The sequence below is a fragment of the Pan troglodytes genome, chromosome 18, assembly GCF_028858775.2.
Source record: "Pan troglodytes isolate AG18354 chromosome 18, NHGRI_mPanTro3-v2.0_pri, whole genome shotgun sequence".
NCBI lineage: Eukaryota > Metazoa > Chordata > Mammalia > Primates > Hominidae > Pan > Pan troglodytes.
Genome location: NC_072416.2, coordinates 25,137,336 through 25,155,264, shown reverse-complemented (window position 1 = coordinate 25,155,264; position 17,929 = coordinate 25,137,336). Strand labels below are relative to the sequence as shown.

The 17,929-nt window shown below is 46.7% G+C and overlaps 2 protein-coding genes across 4 annotated transcripts in view; both read right to left on the bottom strand.

Annotated features, from left to right (window-relative positions):
• Positions 1-1,186: 1,186 nt before the first annotated feature.
• On the bottom strand, positions 1,187-12,370 carry LOC129137404 (nuclear pore complex-interacting protein family member B13). 3 transcript variants are annotated; one of them, XM_054669032.2, is made up of 6 exons: positions 12,238-12,370; positions 8,527-8,626; positions 8,219-8,363; positions 4,075-4,135; positions 3,930-3,965; positions 1,187-2,566 (listed from the first exon to the last, which is right to left on the bottom strand). In XM_054669032.2, the coding sequence occupies exons 3-6, from the start codon at positions 8,284-8,286 to the stop codon at positions 1,331-1,333; spliced, it is 1,401 nt and encodes a 466-aa protein (XP_054525007.2). In that variant the 5' UTR covers positions 8,287-8,363; positions 8,527-8,626; positions 12,238-12,370; the 3' UTR covers positions 1,187-1,330. The 3 variants fall into 3 exon arrangements, with proteins under 3 accessions (XP_054525007.2, XP_063652919.1, XP_063652920.1); XM_063796849.1 differs by lacking the exons at positions 8,527-8,626; positions 12,238-12,370 and having other exon boundaries at positions 8,219-8,520; XM_063796850.1 differs by lacking the exons at positions 4,075-4,135; positions 8,527-8,626; positions 12,238-12,370 and having other exon boundaries at positions 8,219-8,353.
• The window catches only part of LOC107973150 (serine/threonine-protein kinase SMG1-like), a 75,145-nt gene continuing 69,452 nt past the window's right edge, over positions 12,237-17,929 (bottom strand). Inside the window, 2 exon segments of the mRNA XM_063796848.1 lie at positions 12,237-12,420; positions 16,670-16,801. The gene's annotated coding sequence lies outside the window, so the exon portion shown is untranslated.

Here is a 17,929-nt window from a genome sequence, read left to right as displayed (position 1 = left end):
AAAAACAACTTAGATAAGAGGATGCTGTGCCTCCCTGGGGGTCTTCAGTCACCCATGGTCCTGGCAAGAGGAGGGCCAGGAGAGAGCTTCACCCACCTGCTGTCCTGCCCATGTGACATCCGCAGGTGCTGCCATGGCCACGACTGTTGTTACACTCGAGCTGAGGAGGCCGGCTGCAGCCCCAAGACAGAGCGCTACTCCTGGCAGTGCGTCGATCAGAGCGTCCTGTGCGGTGAGTCCCCAGCGGCACCATGCCACACACCCCGAGTATCCCCTGGGCACCCTGGCATAGCCAGATGACTTCCGTGCCCCTGTTGCAATAACCACTGCTTCCAAGTCTCTATAGACCACCCCTTGAGTATATCTCATGTAAGTGATATTTATTTTATTTATTTTTTGAGTCAGAGTCTCGCTCTGTCACCCAGGCTAGAGTGTGCTGATGTGATCTTGGCTCACTACAACCTCTGCCTCCTGGGTTCAAGCGATTCTCATGCCTCAGCCTCCCAAGTGGCTAGGACTACAGGCATGCACCATCACGCCCAGCTAATTTTTGTATTTTTTTCAGTAGAGGTGGGGTTTCACCAAGTTGGCCGGGCTGGTCTCAAACTCCCCACCTCAAGTGCTCTGCCCGCCTCGGCCTCCCAAAGTGCTGGGATTACAGGCATGAGCCGTGGTGTCTGGCCCTAATGTGAGTGATCTTTAACACTGAGCACTTGAAAAAGAAAACCCCGAAGAAACCTAATTATTTGATGTCTGGACGACAAGGAAGAAGATAGAAATGGCATCAGATAATAAACAGTGTAAATGTTTATCAGAAAGGGCCTGGTGGTCGGGACAAGTAGGAGGATCGCTTGAGTCCAGGAGTGCATCTCTACAAAAAAGTTAAAGGATTTTTTAACATTGGCCAGGCGTGGTGGCACACATCTGTGATCCCAGCTACTTGGGAGGCTGAGGCAGGAGGATTGCTTGAAGCCCAGGAGGTTGAGGCTGCAGTGAGCTGTGATCAAGCCACTGCACTCCAGCCTGGGTGACACAGCAAAATCCAGTCTCAAAAAATAATAATAATAATATTTTACATAACCAACCACTTCTAAAGATTAAAAAAAACCCCATGATTAAAAACCTCAGGTCCCTCAGGCAATCATACCAGATATCGAAACAAAGCAATAACATAAGGACTGCAGTATTTATTTTATTTTTGTATTATTTATTTATTCTTTGTTAGTTTGTTTTTGGAGTGTGGGTTTTGTTTTGTTTTTTGATTTTTTTATTTTGTTATACTCAATTTTATTCTTATTGCTCAGGCTTGAGTGCAATGGCCTGTTCTCAGCTAACTCAACCTCCGCCTCTTGGGTTTGCGTGATGACGGTTCCACGTCATCGGCCCTCCGCCTCTTGGGTTTGGATGATGATGGGTCCACGTCATCGGCCCTCCGCCTCTTGGGTTTGCGTGATGATGGGTCCACGTCATCGGCCCTCCGCCTCTTGGGTGTGGATGATGATGGGTCCACGTCATCGGCCCTCCGCCTCTTGGGTGTGGATGATGATGGGTCCACGTCATCAGCCCTCCGCCTCTTGGGTGTGGATGATGATGGGTCCACGTCATCGGCCCTCCGCCTCTTGGGTTCGGGCGATGATGGGTCCACGTCATCGGCCCTCGGCCTCCTGGGTTTGGGTGGTTTTTCTGCCTCAGCCTCCTGAGTAGCTAAGGGAGGTGTCTTGAGATTATCATCCGCTGAGGGTGGGGGTGAGGGTGGAGGTGAGGGTGGAGCTGAGGGTGGAGGTGAGGGTGGAGCTGAGGGTGGAGGTGAGGGTGGAGGTGAGGGTGGAGGTGAGGGTGGAGCTGAGGGTGGAGGTGAGGGTGGAGGTGAGGGTGGAGCTGAGGGTGGAGGTGAGGGTGGAAGGGGAGTAATCAGGCACTCGGGAGGTGTCTTGAGATTATCATCCGCTGAGGGTGGAGGGGGATAGAGCAGACACTCGGCAGGCCTGTTGATATTATCATCCGCTGAGGGTGGAGCTGAGGGTGGAGGTGAGGGTGGAGCTGAGGGTGGAGGTGAGGGTGGAGCTGAGGGTGGAGGTGAGGGTGGAGGTGAGGGTGGAGCTGAGGGTGGAGCTGAGGGTGGAGGTGAGGGTGGAAGGGGAGTAATCAGGCATTCGGGAGGTGTCTTGAGATTATCATCCGCTGAGGGTGGAGGGGGATAGAGCAGACACTCGGCAGGCCTGTTGATATTATCATCCGCTGAGGGTGGAGGGGGATAGAGCAGACACTCGGCAGGCCTGTTGATATTATCATCCGCTGAGGGTGGAGCTGAGGGTGGAGCTGAGGGTGGAAGAAGAGTGATGAGACACTCGGGAGGCGTCTTGAGATTACCATCCGCTGAGGGTGGAAGGGGATGGAGCGGACACTCGGGAGGTGTCTTGAGGCTCAGGGAGTTTTCAGTTATAGAACGTTGTTGAGTTGGAGGAGGTGGCTGGTGGCCCATCCTGTTTCTTAAAGTTTCAGCTGTGAGGTAGGGCCAGTGGGGCAATCCTGAAGAATGACGATGCTCCGCTGCCGCCATTCTGACCTGTAGGGACAAAGGAGGGAATGCTTTCACACATATCCATTTGATGGACAAAATTACCGCCACCAACACAGTCTGCACCTTCTGTTGCTGGTGATAGATTTTTGCACCTTTCCATCCTCCAGGTTTCAAAATAGCAGTATCAGTGTCATAATATCACCCTTCCACTGAGTACTGCCGACAGCTGGGGGGTAAAGAAAAGTCATTGGGACACACTGTTGTCTCCACATGCCACTGTGTCTGTCTGCAAATGTAGGCAGGCTGGGGTCCTGCCCCAGGGAAGACAGAGTCATAACAGAGTAATAAAGAAGCATGTTTGAGACACAGGAGTGTCTATGTCTATCCTCATTCCTCCCTCACAGCCATCACCAGAGCATGTTTCTTGCACCAGGTCAACAGACAGTAAGAGACCGTAAGAGAGGCATGAAAAGCCCATTGTCCACACATGTTGCAGCTTCTTTTTGGAGAATGTTTTCCAGGCCTTTTATGTTCTGTCTCTGATTCTCAGAACTCTGCAAGGTCAGTGTGACCACCCTGCTCCAAATCTAAGAAAACAGAGGTTTCCAGAGGAAGGAGAAATTGTGCCCAGGGTCACACAGCTTGCAAGAGGCAGAGTGGAAGTTGATTCCAGCTCTGCCTGCAGGCCCCTCTCATTTCCCCTCTGTTTCCCTTCTTGACAAAGGATCTTCTTCACTCTGGAGGTGCCACCCATGAGAACAAAGAGCTCTGGAGAGATGTGGATTCCTGAAGAGCTGCAGGGGAACTGGGAGAGGGTTTTCTGACAGAACAATCTTATCTCAAGAAGTCAGTTAGGCATGGCTGTAATCTTTCTTTTCACTCCCAGGTAATACCAAATTGTAAGTGCACTAAGACATGAACAATACTTTTGTCCATGGAAAAATGAGGTGGGAATTCTAAACAAAGCAAGTTTTAAAACTGTGTTTCACTTCAAGCATACAAGTCCCATCACATGTAATCATAGGACTCAGCAGCTTTTGAAGGTGGCTCAGAGGCCACACAAGAACCAGCTTAGCTGAGCATCATTTAAGGCCTTCATTTGGAATTGTCCCTGTGGGTAATAAGTTACATTCACTCTTCACTAATTTACAGTCAGGGCCCATTTGCTATTACAAATACGGGACCTCTGACACTTAGAATATTAGATCAGGGGCCCCACTGGGTGGGGATGAAAGTGTTTTTGCACAACATGGTTACCAACAGGGATGGGACTGTGATGCTTGTAGGCAGCCGTTCTCTCTGCCATCTCCCTCTGCAGGGCTTGAGCACAGAGCTGTAGGGAGAAAAATGTATCCATGTCCTGACCTGGCAGACTATGTCCAAAAGCAAGGAAAACAAGCAAACTTACCCAGTTGCAAAGAGGCTTTCTTGCAGAAGGAGGGATCTGAAAAAGCCAACACATGAGAAATTGAATGTTGAGAGAGTCTAAGGGCCGTGGCATCATCTGCATCAGCACTGAACTATCCTGCAACTGCGGGGAGGAAGCTCCTTACTTTGCATTTGTGGTAGTCCTCTGCCCGCCGCCGCAACTCTTGCGCACGTTGAAACATTTTCCTATGGATTACAATCACTTTCATCAGATAAAGCACCACTTTCAGGATGATTTTAAATAATCTGCCATATTTCTGTTATCCTCACAACTGTACCCTTACACAATCTATCTATACCTAGAAAACGTATTTCAGATGGCTATAAGAGTACAGTCTGAGCCGGTCACGGTGGCTGACGCCTGTAATCCCAGCACTCTGGGAGGGCGAGGCGGATGGATCATGAGGTCAGGAGATTGAGACCATTGTGGCTAATATGGTGAAACCCCTTCTCTACTAAAAATACAAAAAATTAGCCAGGCATGGTGGCAGGCACCTGTAATCCCAGCTACTCGGGAGGCTGAGGCAGGGGAATCACTTGAACCTGGGAGGCGGAGGTTGCAGTGAGCCAAGATCACGTCATTGCACTCCAGCCTGGGTGACACAGCGAGACTCCATCTCAGAAAAACAAAAACAAAAACAAAAACAAAAAAACTGTACAGTCTGATCCAAACTGTTGCTATATTGATTCCTCCTCTTGCTTACTGCCTGCTGACTTCTGAGATGATAGTTTCCTTCCCCATTCTCAGTATATCCCTAATTCATCCTTCATTGAGCATCTTTTATCATAAAGCTGTATTCTCTTTGTATTAATATCCTTACCGTGTTTCACAGGGCAGAAACAGCTGGGCTTATAAACAGGCATAGTCCTTTTGAAGGAGGTGGTTGATCCTACAACAATACACTTTCCTAAGGATGACAACAACTCACCCCACCCCTAGAATGGCTGGTATGAACCGAGTTTCCACACAGTCTAGCTGGCAATGGGGTCAGGAGACGTTTTGCTACTTCACATCTTTTGGTCACTGGTAAATATTAAGGTACTTTGTTTTCTGTTTTGTGAACTCTCTCTCTCTCACGATATGTCTTCTGACCATTTGTTCCTATTTATGCATTTACTGGGTCTAAACATTGTACAAAGGTTAAAAACAACACTCCAATGGGCGTTTCCCAGGAGGGTGGGGTTCAGTTTCTGAACTCACTTGTAGGTGTGTATTTCTTTCATATCCAATTTCCCATTTTCCTCTGCCTCTGATACCTACCTCTCCTTTTCTGCATGCTCACATTCTTTCATGCTTAGTTTCCTCAGATTAGAAGGGAGAGAAATGCACACACATGATCCACCAGCCCGTGTGGGATTCCCTCTGCCCTTCTGGCATCTGAAGGCTGGGATTCAAAGATCCCCCCTGCAACCTTTCCACAAATGAACCAACTGATTCTCACAACCGAAGGGAGAATTGACACCTCCCATTGAGGGACAAAAAAAAGTCACACTCTGGCCTGCTGGCAAGTCACCTGTCATTTCCAGCTCATCTTCATAGTTCCATAGTTAGTCCTATTCTTTAGTAAATATAAAGACTATTAAAAGCTTCTATGAGGTGCACTATGTGTGTTTCTGGGGTCAGTCTTGTGCTTGACACAGCGAAAGCTCATTTTAGTTCAGTGTGAAAAACCAGACCTCACCAATTCATCACAACTAACTCCATCGGAAGCAGAGGATTGCTCCTCATCTGACTCCTCCTGTGTGAGACCTGATTCTCAGTCAGAGGCTGATGCCGGAACTGAGACCATCAGCCATAGAGAGATCCTTCCAGAATATGGTGTCATTAACCCCGCAGTTCACTACTGCACTTTGCCATGATTCAGGACTGGAACTCTTGTCATCGACTTTAAAGATCCTGGTTGACAGAAAAGGCAATCTGAATGCTGGGCGCATCTATTGAATTACAAATGATCGGAATGGCTCCTAAGTCAGGGTGTTATGTCCTGAAAATAGGTGACAACTGCAAACCATCCACCCTGGTGTTGACTGACTTTAACAAGGTTCAGTTCACAGAGATTGAGGGCAGAAAAAGGAAACAGCCTAAAAAGGGTAAGTTTGCTGTGTTGCCCTCACACCACTTGATTCATGGTCCTGATCCTAAGGATCTCACCTGATACTTGGTTTTATAGGAAGGATGTGTAAAATTCCCAGAATGCTAGGAAACAGGGACGAAAACACTTCAAAGAGAAAGTTAATGAACTTGTTTCTGACCACAGGGCATCCTTCAGCACATGCTGTCTGGAGTGGCCTCCAACAAGGAGTGTGTGGTGAGGTGCTGAGAATGCAATGGGAGCAGGGTCCTGTCCCCACGCTACAGAAGCTCACAGTTTAATGCAAATGAGAAGCCAGTGAGGACATCACTACTCCTGCTGTGCACTTGGGAACTAGAAACACAAAACCTGACTCTGGAGGGAAGCTAAGGAAGCATTCTACTCTTGAGTTGACATAAGTGCGTCTGAAGCTTCTGATCTCCGATGAGAACAATGGGGGACACCAAACAGAATATAAAACCCATGATTGAATACATCAAATTGCTAACATGGCAGTAAACAGACATGAGGTGAAGATGGAGAAGAAGGAAACCCAGGACGAAAGTCAGCCTCGCATTTGGAACCCATTTCCCTGAGTTTCATTGCTGAATTCCAGAAGGAACTACTGAGATGCAAAGAAGCACAGCAGCTTTTGCACACATGCGTGGGATTAGATGGAAAACAAGTGGATTGAGGGTCTGCCAATGAAAGCGACCCATACTGAAGTCCACTGGCTCTGGTTGAGACCCAGAAGAGTCATGCATCAGAATAGAGGTGGACAGGAAATACCCTGGCCTTTGTAGGGACTGAGCCTGCACCGACGACCTCAATTGCAGCCTGTATGGAGGACCCCTGACCATCCCCCAGAAGTAGACTCCCATCTCTTCTGCAGCAAGATAACATGCTACTAGGCCTCAATTCATTGCTAAATATTTTTTAACAAGTATCTCACATTTAACAAAAAAAGATCAGTCATATGGCAGCAAAATACAATGTAATATGACCAAAACATGAAAGACTGTGAAAATGAATCTGGAGGTGACCCAAGCATTGAATTCAACAATCCAGGCTGGGTGTGGTGGCTCACACTGGGAGGCTGAGGTAGGCAGATCACCTGAGGTCAGGAGTTCAAGACTAGCCTGGCCAACATGGTGAACCCCTGTCTCTACTAAAATTACAAAAATTGGGCTGGGCACGGTGGCTCATGCCTGTAATCCCAGCACATTGGGAGGCCGAGGTGTGCGGATCATGATGTCAGGAGTTCTAGACCAGCTTGGACAATATGGTGAAACCCCGCCTCTACTAAAAATACAAAAATTATCCGGGCATGGTGGCATATGCCTGTAGTCCCAGCTACTCAAGAGGCTGAGGGATAAGAATCGCTTGAACCTGGGAGGTGGAGGTTGCAGCGAGCCAAGATCATGCCACTGCACTCTAGCCTGGGTGACAGAGTGAGACTCTGTCTCAAAAAAAAAAAAAAAAAAAAAATTTGGCCAAATGTGGTGGCACACACCTGTAATCCAAGCTACTCGGGAAGCTGAGGCAGAATTGCTTCAAACTGGGAGGCAGAGGTTGCAGTGAGCCAAGATTGCACCATAGCACTCCAGCCTGGGCGACAGAGCGAGACTCTATCTCAAAATTAAAAAAAAAAAAAAAAGGCTGGCTGTGGTGGCTCACGCCTCTAATCCCAGCACTTTGGGAGGCTGAGGCGGGTGGATTACCTGAGGTCAGAAGTTCGAGACCAGCCTGGACAACATGGTGAAACCCCATCTCTAGGAAAAATACAAAAATTAGCTGGGCGTGGTGGTGGGCACCTGTAATCCCAGCTACTTGGGAGGCTGAGGCAGGAGAATCGCTTGAACCTAAAAGGCAGTGAGCTGAGATTGTGCCATTGCACTACAGCCTGGGCAACAACAGCAAAGCTCCATCTCACGAAAAAAAAAAAAAAAAAAAAGGAGAAAGGAAAACCAATGCCAGTACTAGCAACTCCTCTTCCCCCGAAAAGATGACAAACAAGAATGTAGGAAGGGAAAGGAATTATACAGCTTAAACTAATGAAGCAGAAAGGACAAACTCAATTTTGAACCCACTGAATTTGCCACAAATATTGTAGAAAATATTCTCAAGGACTTTACAGTTGTCTACTTTGATTGGCACATGGTTCATACAACAGTATTTGTGTCAAGGCACATCTTACTCTTTTTTGGCGGTCTTCCTCTTTCCATTGATTTTGTCATGATGGTTGATTTTCGTTGTCACCTTCATCTTATGGATTTTAGCTCTAACTTTTCTTTTCACATATCTCCGTAGAGTAATGATGTCTTTCCGGCCAATTTTATTTCCTGGAAAGGAAGAAACTCTTTTCTTTGTGTACATACAAATGGACCTCAGCCCTTGCTGAGAGTGAGGACAGGAGAAGGTGAGAAACCTGAGGGCAAGAAGCTGTTCTTTCCCTTTCCAGGGCAAACTCATTTCCACACTATGGGGACTCCAACAGAGCCATACCTTCCTGTCTACGTCGGTTGGACCTCCAGGCTCTCTGTTGTACATCTGTGGATCCATCATGTCCATTTTCAGACTGGAAGATAGTCTTCAGGAAAGACAACTAGGAAATAATAATATAAGAATGACGGCTGGGCACGGTGGCTCATGCGTATAATCCCAGTACTTTGGGAGGCCGAGGCAGGTGGATCACGGGGTCAGGAGTTCAAGACCAGCCTGGCCAAGATGGTGAAACCCCGTCTCTACTAAAAATACAAAAATTAGCCGGGCATGGCAGCGGGCGCCTGTAATCCGAGCTACTCGGGAGGCTGAGGCAGAGAACCGTTTGAAGCTGGGAGGCGGAGGTTGCAGTGAGCCGAGATCACACCACTGCACTCCAGCCTGAGCGACAGAATGAGACTCTGTCACACACACACACAAAGAATGACATGAGGCTGGCACGGTGGCTCACTCCTGTAATCCCAGCACTTTGGGAGGCCGAGGCAGGCGGATCACCTGAGGTCGGGAGTTTGAGACCAGCCTCACCAACATGGAGAAACGCTGTCTCTGCTAAAAATACAAAATTAGCCAGGCATGGTGGTGCATGCCTGTAATCCCAGCTAGTCGGGAGGCTGAGGCAGGAGAATCACTTGAACCCAGCAGGAAAAGGTTGTGGTGAGCTGAGATTGTGCCATTGCACTCCAACCTGGGCAACAAAATTGAAACGCTGTCTCAAAAAAGAAAATAGGCCAGGTGCGGTAGCTCACACCTGTAATCCCAGCACTTTGGGAGGCTGAGGCGGGTGAATCACAAGGTCAAGAGATGGAGACCATCCTGGGCAACATGGTGAAACCCCGTCTCTACTAAAAATACAAAAATTAGCTGAGCATGGTGATGCACGCCTGTAGTCCCAGCTACTCGGGAGGCTGAGGCAAGAGAACTGCTTGAACTCAGGAGGCAGATGTTGCAGTGAGCCAAGATCCCACCACTGCACTCCAGCCTGGTGACAGAGTGAGACTCCATCTCAAAAAAAAAAAAAAAAAAAAAAAAAAAAATGACATGAATATACTTCACACAACGGAACTGTACACTTCAACACGGTTAGATGGTAATTATCATCTTCTAAGTATTTTACCACAGGTTAACATGTTTCACAACTTGAAAAGGAAGTAATTACCTTCAGCTCTCTGAGTTCTAGAATTTGTAACATTTCACCCCCTGCTCCTTCCTGATCTGCACTGGAGCATCTTCCTTCTGTCCCTGCTCTACTCAGAGTTCACTTTCCCTTCCCTCACATCAGCTTCATTGAGGCTGGTTTGAACTTAACGCAAAACATTCTCACTAATGACTGAATTCCCACCAAGATTTCCATATTATCACAGTATGCTTTTAATCTTCTAAGATATTAAATATTTGTTCTCATCATAGCGAAACTGCAATGCAAATCCCATCTCAGATGTGGGTCAGATACCTATGAATCTCCTGAGGTAGTCATTGAAATGACTTTTTTCTTGAGATGGAGTGTCACTCTCAACCATGCTGAAGTGCAGTGGCGCTACCTTGGCTCACGGCAACCTCCACCTCCCAGATTCAAGCGATTCTTGTGCCTCGGCCTCCCAAGTAGCTGGGATTACAGGTGCCTGCTACCATGCCTGGCTAATTTTTGTCTTTTCAGTAGAGATGGGGTTTCACCATGTTGGCCCATCTGGTCTTGAACTCCTGACCTCAAGTGATCCACCTGCCTCAGCCTCCCGAAGTGCTGGGATTACAGGCATGAGCCACCACACCTGGCCTGAAATAATATCTTTCAAATTCTTGGTAGAATTTGTTTTTTCCTGATTTCTGCACATAGGATAAAAAAAAAAATCATGTACTAGGATTTCGAGAGAAGCAATGGGTAATCTAAAAAGATGAAAAGAGCAACCACGTCAATCCCACAGCTACTGCTAGATTTCATAGGAAAGGTAGCTGGCCCAGTTTGGAGCTAGGAGAAATGTCAAACACATGAAGAAATGACAAGCAAAGAAATGCCATCACGCATGAATGCTTCATGGCACCCATGATGTCCCTGCTTAGGAGGTAATGGTATAGATGACTAGATGACAAGGACAAAGATGAGAGGTGCGAAGTTGTCCAAGTCCAACAGCTCAACTGAACTTTCCTAAATGGAACTGTTAAAAAGTGGTAAATTTAAAAACTTCCCCTGGCTCACGTGGTGGCTCACGCTTGTAATCCCAGCACTTTGGGAGGCTGAGGCGGGTGGATCATTTGAGGTCGGGTTTTGAGACTAGCCTGGCCAACATGGTAAAACCCCGACTCTACTAAAAATACAAAAATTAGCTGGGCATGGTGGTGGGCACCTGTAATCCCAGCTACTTGAGAGGCTGAGGCAGGGGAATCGCTTGAAGCCAGGAGGTGGAGGTTGCAGTGAGCCGAGATCACACCATTATACTCCAGCCTGGGCAACAGAGGGAGACTCGTCTCGGGGGTGAGAAAAGAAAAGAAAAGAAAAAAAAAAAAAAAAAAAGCTTCCTCCAATTTATACCGAAAATTCTCTGTTCAGGACTAAGTGGCATAGAGAATGTTAAATGTGCCTAGATATCTTCATAACTCATATATTTTCTGTTTTCTACATATCTTGAAAGGCAGTGCCAAATGATGTGTAATTATCTAGGTGGTTAAACTGAAACATACTTCCTCTTCCCTTGAATATAAAAAAGCATTGTGGTATTAGTACTTTTATCTTGGATCATTGTTCAGAAGGAGGTTCAGCCCCCAGACAACCACATTTTTACTGTCATGAATGGCAAGACAAAATGTAGAGCTCAACTTACCCAAAGGAAAAAAGGCTCAAAAGACAAATTATGGCACAACTTAGCAGCCAAATTCTTACCAAGTACAGACTTTTGACATACTGATCTCTCTCCAGTTGCAAGTGGGAACATGCACTTTGAATGATGTCATTCAAAATTACCCTGCCCAGACACACTTTTCATTGATTCTCTTGGAGGGCAGTTCTAAGAGATTCTCTGGGGCTTTCTCTGCATCATGAGATGCAGTGCAGTTCTGCCCTTCACCTTCCGGCAGTTTGTCACCTCGTCCCTATGACCTCAGAGGAACTTTGTCTCAGGCCAATTGTTTGTTCCTTGGGCTCTTTCATTTCCCCTAAAAATCATTTGCTGCCCCTCTAAATGGCCTACATCTCCATCTATCTCCCTCTCCCCTCAGAAGAGGGTGCTCTTTAAGCATCAACCATCCGGCCCTTCTAGCAGTCTCATTTTTCAGCTGGTTCCCATGTTTATGCCTGTTCTATGTTTTTCTTTTCCTGTTAAGCTGTCTGTTGTCAGCTCATTTCTGCAGTGAATCTTCAGAGAGGAGATTGCAAGCTTTCCTTCCACCCATACGATAGAACTATAAAGCAGAAGAGTTTAGAAAGAATTTCCTATTTAAGTGATGAAACCTCATACTCCATTTGTGATAAATAGCACAAAGGTTAAAAAAACTTATTTTTGACCAAAAGCTCTGTTGACATTCTATTAAACAAACACCAACCTATTTAATTTTCATAATGTTAATGGCAGACATTTTCATAATTCTTATGCTAATAAATCATTTCCCTGATTTTTTGGGTAAAACCACATATTCATAATGAAGTCCAGAAATGTGAATTGTTTTATATAATTTATTCTTATTTGTGATTACAAGTATACCTCTACAGAAAGTTAGTATACTCACACAAAGGTAATTTGTGCAGAAGAGAATGGTAAATGTGTAAGGTCTCAGAAACTCAATAATGATAATTATCAAATTATCCAATTTTTGTGGAGATGGGGTTTTGCCATGTTGGCCAGGGTGGTCTCGAACTCCTCCACAAAAGTCAGTCTCACGATGACGATAGACAGCCAGAGTATTGATAACCTGGAATAATAATAGTTGAAATAATGAAAAGGTCAATGACACCGACAATTATTTCACTCAGAAAGAATCATCCTTAGAAACCGTCAACCTCCTCCAAAAGGTAACCACATCCCTCATGTATCAACGTGGGATTCCACTGCTACAAAAAAGAACAGAAGTTAGAAGTCTCATGTTTTTCAGATGGCTGGTAGTGTTTTTAGGCATTGCAAATGTGGGGTGCTGTCTTTCTTGGTATAAAGCAGGGATATCCAATCTTTTGACTTCCCTGCCTATATTAAAAGAAGCAAAGTTGTCTTGAGCCACACATAACATACACTACCACTAACAATAGCTGATGATCTAAAAAAAAAACTCTTTTTTTTTTTTGGAGACAGAGTTCCGCTCCACTCAGTCGCCCAGGCTGGAGTGCAGTGGTGCAATCTCGGCTCACTGCAACCTCCAGCTCCTGGGCTCAAGCCATTCTCCTCCCTCAGCCTCCCGAGTAGCTGAGATTACAGGTCTCTGCCACCATGCCCGACTAATTTTTGTATTTTTAGTAGAGATGAGGTTTCACCATGTTGGCCAGTCTGGCCTTGAACTCCTGATAGGCGATCTGCCTGCCTCGGCCTCCCAAAGTGCTGGGATTACAGGTGTGAGCCACCGTGCCCAGCCATTTTTTTTTGTTTTTGCTTTTGTTTGGTGTTTTGTTTTTGAGATGGGGTCTCACTCTGTCACCCAGGCTGGACTGCAGTGGCGTGCTCTCGGCTCACTGCAACCTCTGCCTCTCAGGTTCAAGTGATTCTCCTGCCTCAGCCTCCTGAGTAGCTGGGAGTACAGGTGCCTGACAATGCACTCAGCAAATTTTTGTATTTTTTGTGGAGATGGGGTTTTGCCATGTTGGCCAGGGTGGTCTCGAACTCCTGACCTCAGGTAATCTGCCCACCTCAGCCTCCCAAAGTGCTGGGATTACAGGCATGAGCCACTGTACCTGGCCAAAATCTCCTAATGTTTTAAGAAAGTTTACAAATTTGTGTTGAACTGCATTCAAAACCGTCCTGGGCCACATGCAGCCTGTCACTCATGGGTAAGACAAGCTAAGTATAAAGTAATTATCTTTTCTTTTTGTTTGGAGACAAAGTCTTGCTCTGTCACCCAGGCTAGATTGCAGTGGCATGATCTCAGCTCACTGCAACCTCCGCCTCCCGGGTTCAAGCGATTCTCCTGCCTCAGCTACTGAGTAATTGCGATTACAGGCGCCTGCCACCGCACTCGGCTAATTTTTGTATTTTTAGTAGAAACAGGGTTTCACCATCTTGGCCAGGCTGGTCTCCAACTCCTGACCTCATGATCCACCTGCCTCGGCCTCCCAAAGTGCTGGGAATACAGGTGTGAGCCACTGCACCTGGCCAGTAGTTATCTTTTCTTTAAAGTTATTTACTTGTTTTTTAAATTGATGTATAACATTGGATGCATTTATTATATATCACATGGTAAAAGAATCCCTCTAAATAATACTTCTCTCTTGGATTATATGAATCTTTGTCATGTAAAGCTCAGCATAAGTAAAAAAAAAAAAAATACAATGAAGAGATTACTTCATTCACAAATAAGTATCAAATTTTAGTGCTTAAAAATTAACAAGGTGGGCCGGGCGTGGTGGCTCACGCCTGCAATCCCAGCACTTTGGGAAGCCGAGGTGGGTGGACCACGAGATCAGGAGATTGAGACCATCCTAGCTAACACGGTGAAACCCATCTCTACTAAAATTACAAAAAATTAGCAGGGCATGGTGGCACGCGCCTATAGTTCCAGCTACTTGGGAGGCTGAGGCAGAAGAATCACTTGAACCCGGGAGGCAGAGGTTGCAGTGAGCCGAGATCGCACCACTGCACTTCAGCCTGGGTGACAGAGCGAGACTCTGTCTCAAAAAAAAAAAAAAAAAAAAAATTACCAAGGCGGAGATCATGAAAATGGCATGAATAGTGTGGGATTTCTCTAAGATTGTTGATATTAATTCCATTAGACTCTTATGTGAGTGAAGACGAAGACTTCCCCTGAGTAAGTTCAGACAGCTTGTGATAACATTTCTACATCGATTCCTCAGGATTTAACTATATATTCTTGAAAACATCTGAATTTTAAATGTTTCTTTCAAGATGGTGAATTAAACAGAGATAGCCCTTCATCAGGTTGAACTCAGCATATGCTGAGTCTGAAATGGAAATGATGGAGTTAGAGAACCATACAACAATGGTAATGATTTCAGAAACATGCTGTTGAGCAGAACAAAGCAGACACAAAAGAGTACCTATGGCATGGCATGCATCTGTATACGCGAAATTCCAGAATAAGCAAGCTAACCTATGATAAGAAAGAGACTGGCTGGGAAGAGTGAGAGTTCACTTTCTGGGGTGACATAATAGTGTAGATCTTGGCTGGGCACGGTGGTTCACGCCTGTAATCCCAACGCTTTGGGAGGCCGAGGCGGGCGGATCACCTGAGGTCAGGAGTTCAAAACCAGCCTGACCAACATGGAGAAACCCTATCTCTACTAAAAATACAAAATTAGCTGGGAGTGGTGGCACATGTCTGTAATCCCAGCCACTCGGGAGGCTGAGGCAGGAGAATCGCTCTAACCTGGGAAGCAGAGGTTGCGGTGAGCTGATATTGCCCCATTGCACTCCAGCCTGGGCAACAAGGGAGAAACTGTCTCAAATAAATAAATAAATAAAATAATGTAGATCTTGAAAGGGGGTTGGTTTATGCTGGTGTATGTACTTTCCAAAGTTAGTAAACTTACACTTAAGGTTATATATTTTGGCCAGGCGCGGTGGCTCACGCCTGTAATCCCAGCACTGGGAGGCCGAGGCAGGCAGATCACGAGGTCAAGAGATGGAGACCATCCTGGCGAACATGGTGAAACCCCGTCTCTACTAAAAATACAAAAATTAGCCAGGCGTTGTAATCTGAGCTACTCAGGAGGCTGAGGCAGGACAATTGCTTGAACCCCGGAAGCGGAGGTTGCAGTGAGCCGAGATCTTGCCACTGCACTCCAGCCTGGGCGACAGAGTGAGACTCTGTCTAAAAAAAAAAAAAAAAAAGTCATCAAATCAGATGACACAAATCAAATGACATTTCACTTTGTTTTGGTCCATTTTGTTTGTTAGAGACAAGAGTGCAGCGGGGCCATCTCGGCTCACTGCAACGTCCAGCTCCTGGGCCCAAGCGATCCTCCCACCTCAGCCTCTCCAGTAACTGGAATAACAGGTACGCACCACCAGGCCCGACTAATCTTTTTTGGAATTTTTTGTAGAGATGGGGTTTCGCTATGATGCCCTGGCTACTCTTCAACTCCTGGACTCGAGTGATCTGCCCACCTCGGCCCCCTAAAGTGCTGGGATTACAGGCCTGAGCTGTGTAATTTCATGCCGCGTGACACAGCCCAGTAAAACGGAAGAAACCCCGCGGGTCCAGGGTCTACTCACAGGGGTAGGATGATGGCTGATAAATCCCAGCAGGAGCCAAAAGAGGAGCCACCACCGCAGCCGCATGTCCTGGTCCTTTCAGGGCGCCCTGAGGCGGCCAGGACAGAGGTGGAGGTGGCTTAGGGCAGGGGGGAGGGAAGGGGACGGGGACCGGGGCCGGATCTGAGTTGGGGAGGGGGAGGGGAGGGGGAGGGGAAGTGGAGGGGAAGGAGGGAAGTAAGGGAAGGGAAAGGAGAAGGGGGCTGTTGGGCACCTGGAGGAGGTGGAGGAGGAGGAGAAGAAAGGGGTCTGGGAAAGGATCCGGATCAAATTAAGTTCTCAAGCGCTGGTGGAAGGTTTAGCTACAGGTCACGGAGAAGATCAGGGAAGCAACAGGACACGCGGGGCAAGGGAGCGTGAGGCTTAGGAGCAATTAGAGGGAGACAAAAAGGTTCTGCTATCCACCAAACCTTCTTCGGTCTGGGCCCTCCCTTGGCAACCCTGGGGCTTTATACTCCCTCTCCACCAATCCCTGATGACCCCGGTGGTGCCTCACAATGGACAATGCCAAGTAGCGCCCGCATCATTCCAATGACCCCTCCCCCATCTCAGTCTCCCACACTCCTCGCAAGGACAGGTCCTCTCTGGAACCTTCACAAACCTGATTTCTGGTCCTCCCCAACCAGCTCCCTGTCCCTGCTTCTGGGCGCTCCTTCCTTCCTGAGCTCCCAGGGTTCCTCAAGGTCACTTTTGGTGACAAAACATAAAAAACAAATGATGGCAGGATGGCAGGAAGAACCTCATACCCAAGCAGAGTGCCAGGTTTTACAGCCTCCGCTCAGCCATTCATATCCTAAGCAACAAAATATCAGCAGGATGCGGAAGGTCCCGATAGTAAACCATCTCCATCACATCCATGTAGCCATCCGTCCATCCACCTGTATCTCAGGAACAAATGTAGATACATTCATTTTAAGCATGCATGGTACATTTACAAAAATTAACCTGACTTATTTTGTTCCAGCAAATCTCAATATATTTGAGAGCAATCAAATCACACAACATGTTTCTGATCATATAACTGTGCTAGAACTCAATGATTAAAAGCTAATTCAAAATTATTATTTGCTTGGAAATTCAAAGTGCCCTTATAAGACATAAACATAAGAAAGAATCCAAAATGAAACAAGATCGCCTTTCAACTCAATGATAAGATCATAACATGGCAATAAAATGTCTCCTTCTGGCCTGGGAATTCCTCTTTGTGGCACAAGGTTGTGTGATCTCAAATCACTCCTAACCCACCTAGACATTTTAACATCCGAAACCGAGTGATGATGTCCTTATCTATATCATCTTACTGCCCGTGTGTGTGGACTTTAAATTCTGAACCCAAATGAGGGGGAGAAAACCAAGTTGACTTTCATGATTGACCTCTCAGGGATGTCCAAGGAATCTGTGCATTTCAAGAAACAAAGTTCATCAACTTCTCTCCTAAGGTATTTGCCCACAATACCCAGAGGGCTTGGCAGCATCATGTGTGATGGGTGGGGAGCTCCAAGCAGGTGGGCAGGACCCAGGGGCCTGGTGACCAGGACAGACCCCCCACTGTCCATCACCTTTCCTGGCCCTGTCCTCTGCTAAACTTCCCACAGGCCTTCTGCCCGATCACACAGAGTGTGCCCAAACTCTCTCAGGCCTCTGGCAGCTGAAAACCACTGCTTTAAATCCCTTTACCATTTACTATGACATAAGGTTATTGTAAACAGGAAATATTCTATTGATGCTACAAATGGAAAGCCAATGCCTTTACCATAAATAGAAAAACAACCCTAAGAAGCAAGCAAAACAAAAACAAAACTGTAATCCCAGCACTTTGGGAGGCCGAGGTGGGCGGATCACAAGGTCAGGAGTTCCAGACCAGCCTGGCCAATATGGTGAAACCCTGTCTCTAATAAAATACAAAAATTAGCCGGGTGTGGTGGTGGGCGCCTGTAGTCCCACCTACTTGGGAGGCTGAGGCAGGAGAATAGTTTGAACCCGGGAGGCAGAGTCTGCAGTGAGCC

Excerpts from the sequence above, each read along its gene's own strand:
- LOC129137404 (XM_063796849.1), bottom strand. The coding sequence starts at position 8,493 with ATGAGTTTGCCCTGGAAAGGGAAAGAACAGCTTCTTGCCCTCAGGTTT. Across the intron at positions 3,966-4,074 it reads AGGACTACCACAAATGCAAA|ATCCCTCCTTCTGCAAGAAA; the intron begins GTAAGGAGCTTC and ends TGGCTTTTTCAG. Across the intron at positions 2,567-3,929 it reads GAAAGCCTCTTTGCAACTGG|GTCAGAATGGCGGCAGCGGA; the intron begins GTAAGTTTGCTT and ends TTGTCCCTACAG.